The sequence below is a fragment of the Aythya marila genome, assembly GCF_965140915.1.
Source record: "Aythya marila genome assembly, chromosome: 12".
Lineage (NCBI taxonomy): Eukaryota > Metazoa > Chordata > Aves > Anseriformes > Anatidae > Aythya > Aythya marila.
The window spans coordinates 17,023,400-17,034,773 of NC_139053.1; the positions used below are offsets into that span (position 1 = coordinate 17,023,400).

General features: G+C 38.9%; 2 protein-coding genes across 5 annotated transcripts in view; one reads left to right on the forward strand and one right to left on the reverse strand.

The window, feature by feature from the left end:
- PLCG2 (phospholipase C gamma 2) overlaps positions 1–3,217 on the forward strand; it is a 72,015-nt gene extending 68,798 nt beyond the window's left edge. For 3 of the 4 annotated variants that reach the window (XM_082770305.1, XM_082770303.1, XM_082770304.1), the window contains exon 33: positions 69–3,217. In XM_082770305.1, the coding sequence (XP_082626431.1) occupies positions 69–111 (43 nt within the window). In that variant the 3' untranslated portion in view covers positions 112–3,217. The remainder of the gene's footprint in view (positions 1–68) is intronic. The other variant, XR_014318367.1, reaches the window with a different exon arrangement.
- A 2,473-nt stretch (positions 3,218–5,690) lies between these two features.
- Positions 5,691–8,311, reverse strand: SDR42E1 (short chain dehydrogenase/reductase family 42E, member 1). The gene is made up of 2 exons (XM_082770182.1): positions 7,926–8,311; positions 5,691–7,358 (listed from the first exon to the last, which is right to left on the reverse strand). Exons 1-2 carry the CDS (start codon positions 7,991–7,993, stop codon positions 6,254–6,256), a joined length of 1,173 nt encoding a protein of 390 aa, XP_082626308.1. The 5' UTR covers positions 7,994–8,311; the 3' UTR covers positions 5,691–6,253.
- Between the last annotated feature and the right edge of the window lie 3,063 nt (positions 8,312–11,374).

An 11,374-nucleotide genomic window follows, 5' to 3' on the forward strand; every position in this document is an offset into this window, starting at 1 on the left:
AGAAATTCCTAGTAAACTTGACTTTTCATTCTTTTTTCTTTTTTCTTTTTTTTTTCTTTTCCCTTAAGATTAAAGGAGAAGAAAGTCAGTAACAGCAAATTCTACTCTTAAAGCAATCATTCTTTGATGGATGCTTTATGGAGCAATTCAGGAGGAGATATTAATTTATCCTGGTCATCCTACTCCATGCAGATCTCATCAAGCTGAATGAATAGAAGAGGAGGAGGAGAAAAGATGGGTTTCCTTAATAATTTCTTGTTATAAGAAAAACTGTTTAAATTCCTAATAATTTATATTCTGTACAAAACATACCCTCTGTGCAGGCCAGACTTCTGTGTATTCAAGATTTTTAAAATTGGAGGGTGGGTAATTGCATAGACTTCACTTCTTATCAATACCTGAAGCACAAGTTTAAATCATCTATTTTATTTGTGTACACAGGCTGTAGATAAGACATTCGTAACAATTTACATGCATGGAACCTCACCACGTTAACAACCTGGCTCCTTAAGATTAACTGGTAGTGAGTTTTTTAATTTATTAAATGCTGTAAAAGCACTTTTGCACCAGCATTTTTTTTTTTAATGTATGTTACAGAAGATTGTACTTTCGATACTGTATAAAGTATTTCGGGCAGCTAATAGCTCATACTGTATTGTCTTGTTATAAGTTTTCTGTTCTCTTTTTGAGTACCAAATAATGTTAACTTTGTTGAAACCAAATATCTTCTGTGACTGTAGTTGTTTCTTCTTGAAAAGTTTAGGAAAGGAACAATGTGCAAACCTGTGTTTGCAGCCCCTCTGAATTTATATTCCTAACTTAAGGCACTGGAAGGAAGGTTTTAATATATGTGGTAGGAAATACCTGTTTGCAGAACGGAAAGGTATTTCAAATCTGAAAAGCATTTGCTTTGGTATACTTTCATTTTGCAAACCCTTTCAACTGCTAATGTGCTTAGAAATGATTTTTTTAATGAACTGTCCATTTTTAATCTTGCAATCCTAGTTAGATGGTAGCATCAAATGATAGTGTTCTGTAAATGTGTAGACCATTTTCCCAAAATGTATCTAATCCAAGAATGACAGTATACACAGTCATTCTTACAGCTTTAATCAATTGAAGAGCATCGAGCTACAGATGAGAAAACTCTTTAGATTAGCAAGTGTGTTTTGTTGCAAGAGCAGAGTGAAAGTCCTTGAATGGCATATTTAAAACCAGTTGTCCTAATTTGAGATAGTACTATGTTACTACTATTGAATTCCTAGTTTCCTTCTGTCTACATGGGTGGAGTTTTACTGTCTGCATGCATGAGTTTACCTTTCATGTGTGTGCACAGGAGTTATGTCTAAATGACTGCATGAATCATAAAATGTTGCATACATCATGGTGTATTTCTCATCACAGAAAACCTGCTTGGTTTTGGGATTCATTGCCTGATGAAGCTGCCTCAGCAGTTCTCAGTTGCTGTTGCTCCTCATGCTATGACTTCTGTTGTTTCAAGATGCACTTAATTGATGCCATAGCGCATTCACCAGCGATGGTTTGAGGAACTCCTCTGAGGTTTTAGTTACTCTGAATAGAGTCTTGTCTCACTTATCTTGAGATGAAAGTGCTGTAATAGTGTCCTACAGTGCGGTGGCTTCTGCAGATTTTTTTTTTTCCTGGAGAAATTAATACCAATCAGTGAACTGGAAAAGAGAAGAGGATAAAGTTAAAGGTAATTCTAGGCTTCTTCCTGCCTGAAATCCCTTCAGTCCCCAGCTCTGCTTGGTCTTTTCAAGGATTAGATGGATGCCAAAGGAAAAAAAAAAAAAAAAGGGGGGGGGGGGGCAGACGAAAAATAAATCATCAACTGTGGATTTTGAAGGTACAGCAGTAACTTAGACTGCTGTGTAAAGCTGTGCTTCTCTGCAGTATCCATGCGTGATGGGCTGACCAGTTGCTGTTGCTGGAAGGTGAGGACTTTTGGTGCGCACACATCTTGTAGCATGATCTGGGATGCATTTTGTTTTGTTACATGATCAGTCCCTGTGCTATATATTTCATTCAGCAGCCTGTGTGTGTCTCTTTTAATGTTTCAAGAATGTTGTCAGTATTGATCAGACAAGGGGGCCCAAAGCCCTGTTTGGAAGGTCCTGAAGCTCTTACTTCAGTTGGGACAGTATCTGTAGACAGCTGAATACCAGCTGGGCTTATACTGATTACAAAAAATAAGAGACTGTAAGATGCTCAGGCTGAGGGAGATCAAAGCCTAGAGCTCCAGGTTGTTGTGAATTTATTTTTTTTAGCTCATTTCCAGAGCAGACATAGCCAGATTGCCCACGTGGGTCATTTGTCTTGACTACTTTCATTTTGCATGTTCCTGACACAGAACAGTCATTGTGTGATGAACGTATGAGTTCCTTGTGCTGCTGTTGTCCAAATGCTTAAGAAATAGCACCTTTTACAGTCCTTCAGAAAGCTGTGTGTGTGTTATGTCACGTATGTAATGTCAAAAGTTACGAGGTGGTACTCAGTATTTATGAAAATCCATTTCATTTTACAGTAAGGCTTTTTTTTTTTTTCCCCTCTGAGTATAAATGCTAGGTTGTATTCAGAAAGAAAATACTGTGTTAGCTGTTTGGTTGATGTGTGAATTGGGCCATGCTGTGTACTAACTCTTCTCTTGCATTGTGTTTTAACTCTGAAGCCCCACCCTCAATTCTTTGTCAGGGCAGACTAGCAACTTTTTCACAGTTGCAGCTGTTTTAATATAAAACTAGGATTGAGTGTGTGTGCTAATTTTATAATCTAGAAGGGAAAACATTTATAAATTTTTGAAGTTAACAATATCTGTTGTATTGTTACATTCTTACAGAAACTATTTTAAATCCTTAAATTATTTTATTTTTAATAAATAATTTTCGATAGCGGTGATGTAAATGATGCCAGATGCTTCTTCATTTAAGCATTGTTTATTGAATTTCATGACTTAAAATCTCCAGCCATTTGAGTCGGTATGAGTGTGTTACTGAAAAGTGGTGTGTTAGAGTTATGGTGTGTTATGTTGGGGGTTGGAAGAACGGCATCTCTGTGTTTTTAAGATGAACTGACTTTGATTGCTTCCATAGAAGTCATCGTTGTTGCACTTCATCTGGATACAAACGAGCACTGCAGAAGGAAAAGGTTGAAGATCACATTTAACTTTCAACTCCTAACCGACCTTTTCCAGGAGTAGGCAGATTGTAGTGATTGTAGTGAGTATCAACTTTGATTGTAGTGAGTATCAGATTTGTATCAACTCAAACAATAAAGCATAACCAAGGCAAAGATGAAGCTTGTAGTAATTTGGAATGCATGTTCCCTTTCTGCTCACAAGGTCACCGTAATGGTATGGGTGTAAGTGTTGCTGGGGGCAGGCATGACGTCTTTAATATTTATTTATTTGTATCTTGGCAGTCTTGGGAAGAAAAATTTTATCAGTCTTTTATTAAAAAATGTATGCATGTTGAGTAGCAATCAATATGAGGTATTTGTAGCCTAAGTCATCTAGGAGGCTGTTAGACAAGCCAAATGGTCATCTTCACCTATTCATTTGTGAAAATTGGTGTTCTTAAACTGTTCACTTAAAACATCAGCAGCGTTCTTTTTACCTTCATTAAATAATGGTGAGGAGTAGCAAATTTTCAATTCTGCTTTTTCAGTTTTTAGGTGTTCTTCTGGTAATTAACCTTGAGGAAAACAAATCATTGATGACAACTTCGAAACAGACACAAGTGAATTACCTTAGTTTACTCAGCTGCTCATCCAAAAGTAGTAAAAAAAAAAAACCAAAAAAAAACCAACAACAAACCAAACCAAAACAAACACCAAAAAAAATACAAAAAACAAACAAACAAACAAAAAAAAAACAGGAAGGAGGGGAGAGATTTCTCATTGAAAAATACTTGAAATAGAGCGCTGTGACTGGCTTTGCATGTACATAACTCAAGCAATTTTAAACTCCTTTAAGCCAGACGTTTCCTCTTTTCATTTTGGAAAGTAAAAGAGGAAGAGTATCCTTCATCTCTTCTGTAGTCTGGATTCTCCTTTTTTTTTTTTTTTTTTTTTTTTTTTGTCTGGGATAACCATTGCCAAGCGCCTGCTTGTTTCTCTGAACTAGGCCTGATTTAGTATCCCGTGCTCAAGCATAAGTCATGGGCAGTTAGGACACAATAACGCCTCTTACTCCGTTATCAATGAGAAGTTCTGTCCTTGACTCCAGGAAAATGAAGACTTTAACGTGTTTTGCTCAGCTTCTGCGGGAGGATTTGCTGCTTCAGTTTTGGTATTTGTGTTTGCGCTCCCCTCCCCAAGCTATTGCAAATAGCAGAAGAAATTCCTCTGTGGCACAGGAGTTCTGTTCTACATCTTAAAAAGGTCTGCTTTTTACAAGAATCAGAACCATAATATTGGTATTTCATGCCATGCAACAGGCCTGTGCACTTTCTTGTACATTTTCTTTTGTCTATTGCTTCTGCTAGCATTAAAATCTCTTAATCTATTTCTGATAACATTATGTCAAAACCAGGGTACTTGAAGGAGACAAACCAGGTGGTCTTCACTTGAAAAACAGGGCCTGCTGGGAAGATAACAGCAGTCCAATGCTTTCATGAGATCACAACTACCTTTATTTTTCCATCTTTTAGTAAAGCGAGATTCTTCTTCCTGCAAACTATGACTATGTATATTAACAGCTTCTGGTAAGTGGCCCTTCTGCCATCAGCATGGTGGAACACTGAAACGCCATCGTCTTCAGTTGTCCCTCAAGTTAACTATTAAATTTTCTTTTATGGTATGCACAGTGGTGGAGGAATTAAGGAGGAAAAAGAAAACCAAACAGATTTCAAGTAAAACTAAGCATCTAATTATCAGTGATTACAAAAATTAACTGAGGAAACAAACTCAACATTCAAAGAATGCTGGCTTCAGTCAGCATTAACTGAAAATATCTCCATCTTCTAAACACAGGTGGCCGCGTACTTGTAGCTTGGTTTCCCTTTTTAGCCATTTTTATTTTTTTGAGTCTTTCAGCTCTTTGTTTCCCTATTTAAATCCAGAGCTGAAGTTACTGGAACTAGCATAAAATTAAGATAGTGTAGTTTCAGCTATTAAAATGGAAAGACTAGGGAAAAGTGTGAACTTCCTGAAGGACTGTGTACTTATCTAGAAATACTGAGAAACTGTAATGCTTATCAGTTAAGGGAACACAACTTTGTGATTTAACATTTCGATGTGAAGTTTCTCAGCATCTCTTCTATTGTTAAACTGAAAGAGATGAGGGAGTTAAGTACAGATCATTACTGTTTCTAGCAAAGTATTTTCTATTCTTAAAACTTCACAAAATCCTGACTTTCTCTGCAGAGCGTTTATCATCCTGCTTCAAAGGTGATGTTCTCTTCAAATGCTATCAGGTGCTAAAGAAATATTATTAAAGGCTAAAAAGACTTTATAAGCAATGGAACATGAGTGTGATCACTTACCTGATGTCCTTTAGATAATTGTTTTGTTTAACCATTCAGTAATGCTGGGAAAAACCATAGCTGTTTCTTATGAATGCACTTTAGATAACTCATTTTAAACAGGAATATTGTAGTTTGAAGTATCTACAGAGCTGTGTTGCTTCAAGCACTTTGCTGTCATTTTATTAACAATTCAACATTTTCCAGAAGTGTCATTAGATACCAGAGTTTATTTAGAGAAGTACATCAGAATTTATTTATTTTTTTTTTAAAGTGAAACAAACCCCAAAACATTCATTTATTGTCTACCACTTAAACAGTTAATCAAGCAACTAAGGCAAATTCTTGGTCAGGCATATATACATCCAAGCTGGAAAGCAGAATTTGGTTTTGGAATGTGATCAAAGAGTAAGTTTATTCTCCTCTGGATCATGTAGCAGAAACTTGTTAGGAATAAAGGGGCAGAGTATAATATTGTTGGGGAGGAAGGGTCAGTCTAAGTGTACCACTGTAACAGACAATAAAATGCTGTTTTCGCAGGAGGACTAAGCTTTGTCTTGTTAGTGATCTGATCAATTTCACTTTGAAGAGGAATTTTGTATAAAAATTACATCTTTTTTACTTAGCAGTTCCATTCCTTAGGGCTAGAAATGTTAAAAATATTTACCTGAATAGCACCAATGTGTTTTTTTTTAATACCTGTCAACACTAACGAGTACTCAACATAACTAAATTCCGTCCCCCATATTCCATAATATTCAGTGTTTCATCTTTCAGTGTGAAAATGTAACTGCAGATGGAAACCATGCAACCACCACGGCAATCAACAAGAGCAATCCTCCATTCCTAACAAGCTTCGTAATGGCATACTTTCTTGGCTTTGGTCCACAGCCCTGAGATTTAAACCACTCAACCACTTCATTCAGGCTGTATTTTTGAGGCTCATACCCCAGCTCTTTCCTGGCTTTCTCCATGCTAAAATAATGTGTGACACCAGTTTTGTAAACTTCTGTGCGGGTGAGGAGAGGCTGAAAATTATAAACATGACCTACAAGAAAATGAACTATTTCAGTAAGGAATGCAAAAAAATAGACAAGGGAGAGAGGAAGGCGGCAGGTTGGGAACTTATAACCCAGCCCTTCTACTAATGGTCGGAAAAATTCGAAGTTATTTACTGGCCTGCCATCTGAAATAAAATAGGCTTGGCCTGCAGCTATGTGCTTTTTGGTGGCTTTGAGGGCCTCAAAGGCAAGGATGTGAGCCTGAACAAGATTATCTACATGTACAAATTCTACTAAACTGAGAGGGTCTCCATATACAAATTTAAACAGTCCCCTTTCAATGTAACTAACTATTCTTGGAAGATGTCTTTGCTCTCCTGGCCCATAGATACCTGCTGGTCGGAGAGCACAAGTCCTTAATACACCTTTCCCATTTCCAAGCTCAGCACCATTTGCCTCCAGCACCTTCATTTCAGCTAAAGATTTGGTCCGGGAGTAGTGATCTGGATGAAGGTGAAGAGGTAGATAAGGCAGAGATTCATCCCCATTTTCTATAATCTGGCCTCCAAATATCACATTATATGTACTTGTATAAACCAGACTTGACACTCCTGTGCTCTTGCAGGCCTGGATGACATTTTCTGTTCCTTTCACGTTAACATCTTCTATAAGTTTTCGGTTCAGCTGCTCCCTGCCAGACATTCCATAGGAAGCGATATGGAATACGCAGATTACATCTTTAAGAGCCTCTTCCACTTCAGACAGACAGCAGACATCCCCTCGCATAAACTTTATTCCCTCTGGCACTGCTTGAAGTGGCTTCGTGACATCAAAGAGAATCACATCCACTCCCATTTGGTATATGGCACAACCTAAACTAAAACAGGACAGAAACCACATGTTATATACATAACACAGTAATGCATGAAACATTTCACCTGGAGGTAAGAGAAGCCTATTAACTATTCTAATATATTTTTTTAATTTATTCTGGCTCCCTCTTTACTTAGAGGAAAAGAAAACAAAAGAAAAAACACAAAGTGGGGAAACTACAATAAGGGAAAAAAACACAACACCACTAACTGGTGTTTTTAACTGCTTTTTGGAAGAACCCAGGCATTTCTCTCCTTCCGTTCCCTACATATTTTGAGGATAAAAATGTAAATTCCTGTTACAAAGTTGCCCAGACTGATTAAATATTGAGACTAACTGTCTTGTAATCATGTGGAAACAGAATAATGTATTTGCTTAAAACATTCAGAAGCAGTTTATGTTTGTTGAAAAACGAGACCCCAATAGGAACCATCAGTCGATGGGGTGAACCAGGTGAGAAAGCTCAAGCCCCAAATCCTGTAGGTTTCCTTTCACAGACGGATTCTGTTGCCTCACCAACAGCGCTCTATTACATTTATTCTTGTATGTAATAACTATTTAATGCACTAACCGGAAGCCAAAATAGCCACCTCCTCCAGTAATTAGGACCGTTTCCTTGGCAACATTTTCTGCCTCCATCCTCTTGCCTTTGGTGCTGTTGAAGGAAATCGACCTATAAAACACATAGTAAAAAAGCACGTTAAAACCAATCTGAGCTCTAACGTGTTTGGTTATTCCCAGCTATAGGTCGTGCTTTGATTCAGGCCCTTCCTTCCACCATCTGCCAGGCAAGGCGGAAACTGGCATTGCTCCCAAGCCAGCTTATAGCTGAAGCAGCGCTGCCTGTCGTGAAAACGCAGCGACTCCCCAGCTGGGAAGCTCCGGGGACGCCCTCAGCCTTCCCTCCCCGGCTTTCCGTGGCCGTGCCCTGCCCGTTTGGCCGCGGTGGTCGCTGCGGTTGAGGCCGCTCCGAGGCCCCGCCAGCCCCGTACCTCAGCCCCGGCCCCGGCCCTGCTCCGCGCCACCTCCCCGCGGGGCCGCCGGGCTCCACGGGAAATGGAGTTCCCGCGCCGGGCCACAAAATGGCGGCGAAGAGCGCAGGGAGACCCGAGGGGGAATGGGGCGGTGGGCGTTGGGTTTGTGTCATGGTGTGCGCCGTGCTGTGTCAGTCTGTGCCCCCTTAGATACTGCTTTCCTCCCTTCCTTCCCCAGCGATACTTGAGCAGAGCTTGGTGTTCGCTGTGAGGCACATTAAGATTCGGAATCTCCAGTTATCTTTGAAGCCTGAGGCTTGTCGCGCTGTCACGTTCCACTGTTTATACTTGGGAATAAAAATAGAACTAACTTTCTCTCTCCCTCATTTTTAATTGTTGTTTTCTTTTAGTCCTGATGCTCTGAGTGTGCACGAAGCCTTTAGGTGCCTCTGTGGTGCAAAAAAGAACTGTAATTACAACCTCACCAGGAGCCCATTAATAAATGCTGGTTTCTATCACATGCCTACCACTGGAAATCTTTAAAAAAAAAATCATATATATATATATATATTGCCTGTTTAACCCAGTATCTTTCTGTGTACTGCTTGAGAGCCAAAACAGCACCAGTTAGTCCAACTCCTCTCTGGCCGTGCTGCTACTGACAGTGGTGTGAAGATGATACCTCGGCCACCCTCGAACAGGTTGCGACCTTCAGGAGAGCTGTGTATTTTTGGTGTCCTGGGGCCATGAACCTGTTTGAGATGTGTCGTGCTTCTGGAGCTCATTTTCACTGAAGTGTGTTAAAAGTACCTGGTGACAGAGCCTCCCCAGGCTTGCTTCACATTTTGGAAAGTGTAATGTAAGACCTTACAGTTATTTTTGGAAGATGATTTCATTAGAGAACAAAACTTTGATACATAAATCTCTTCCTCCTCTAGAGCACACAGGTTCTCATTATTGTTATATTGTCATCAATCCGGAAGAACTTTATTTCTCATAGAGTTGAGTAAGAAATGGGACAGCTTGATGTCGTGCTAGTTATCCCAGATTCTCACAGTGCAATCTGTGCTGCACAAAGGCTAAATAATAACTAATACATGTAGTTGCTCTAACGTTCATCTATCACAAGCCTGTATTGTATAGCATGCTAACAGAAGAGTGTTAATCTCATGGATAGGCTGAAATGTTTTTGCTAGTAGGGAAGCAATGTGTAATGGTGACTGACTTCAACAGAATTGCTCCCGAGTTAAGCATCAGAAATCCAGTGCAAGCTGCCTACAAGAGAGAGCAGTAATAGGAAAACAACATAGAATTACACTTTCAAAGTCTGTTTTGTAGTATTTTCCCCTTTTCTTTCAAAGCAGTGTGAGTCACCTGGGGAATGTCAAAAAGAACTCAAAAAGTGAATTCACTGTCAAAACTACTTAAAATATATGAGTTTCCATTTTGCAAAACCTTGAGAGAAGTAGACAAAATATGCTGTGTTTTATTTTGATTGACGAATGGCAAGAATTAAAACTAAGCAGATTCTGAAAAGAATACTGTGAGCACTAAATATTTTTTTTTAGCAATTATTTTGAGCCAGTGAACCTCTGTGGCTCTTAAATAGCAATTTCAGGCATAGAGCAAATGTTGCATGTGAGCAGAGCAAATGACTTGCATGTCACACGCTTATCAGTTGTGGTCAGCCTGTGAACAACCTGACTATGCAGAAGTGCTGCATCTATGTAGATGTGTGGAATGTCTGGCTTGGAGGGCATCCTTCAGTCATATCTGATGGTATAATTCCCTGTCTGCTGTCTGTAGGTACAGAAGTGTGGGTCTTGAGGCAGCCTTGAATCATCCATTAAAATAGCTTGCAGTGTATTCATAAAGGCATAAGAATTCTAGCTCAAAAACAATAACAAAAATCATTTATATATCCTTATACTAAATATGAGAATCCTGGAGCTACCTGAACTGTGTCTCTGACCTTGCTCTCCATGTTGTGTGGGTAAATCCTTGCATTTGAATAGGTTAACTTCAGTATGACAGTTTGTCCCCTGGGCTTTGTGATATGTCTGTGCTGGACAGCTTGTAGGATTGAGACCTCTCTCTTCATCTGCATTCTGCTTTTTCTTGTTTTCTGCCTAGTTATGTACAGTGAAAGAATTGTGTCAGATTATGTTATAATTAGTGTAAATATTATGAATATAAGAAAGCTGTGGTTAAGATATTGTGAAATTTAAACGACTATCATGATAATGAACTCATTTAATTATTTATTTATTAATTTAGTTGGTCTTCAAAACATAGTAGGAAACAGTCATTCCTCACTTTACAGTGACAGATTTGACTTTAAACTTGACACAGATCAGATTTTGCACAATCTATTTGTTCATGCTATCTCAATAATTTCCTATAAGACTCTGTTTTTCCCTAACATTTTAATGGACTTTCTGAATCTATCTTAAATTGTATATTAACATCAAATAAATAGAATTCCACTTCTACTTTTTGTATGATGGAATGCTTATCCAGCCTTTTTAACTTCTTCCTTCCTTCCTTCCTTCCTTCCTTCCTTCCTTCCTTCCTTCCTTCCTTCCTTCCTTCCTTCCTTCCTTCCTTCCTTCCTTCCTTCCTTCCTTCCTTCCTTCCTTCCTTCCTTCCTTCCTTCCTTCCTTCCTTCCTTCCTTCCTTCCTTCCTTCCTTCCTTTTTTTTTTTTTTTTTCTCTAACCTGCAATGCTGGGCTCCACTACCATTTTCACTTTAAAGAACTAGACATTTAGAGCTGATGCCATGCTATAGCACGTCTTGCATATATCCCAGCATGCAGAGAATCAAACTATGTTGCAGTCGATTGAAGAGATTGTATTGATATGTGCAATTACAGGCTAGGACAAGATATGTCAGGATAGAACCATTTGCAGTGTAAATAGGGTGTTATCTGCCATAACCTTAGATGAAATGAAGCTGAAATGGACTGCAAAGAACTCCTTAAATCAGCAACTACACAGAACTAAATAAGCAGCTGTAGGGAGCCACATAAGGTGGAAAGCTTGAGTA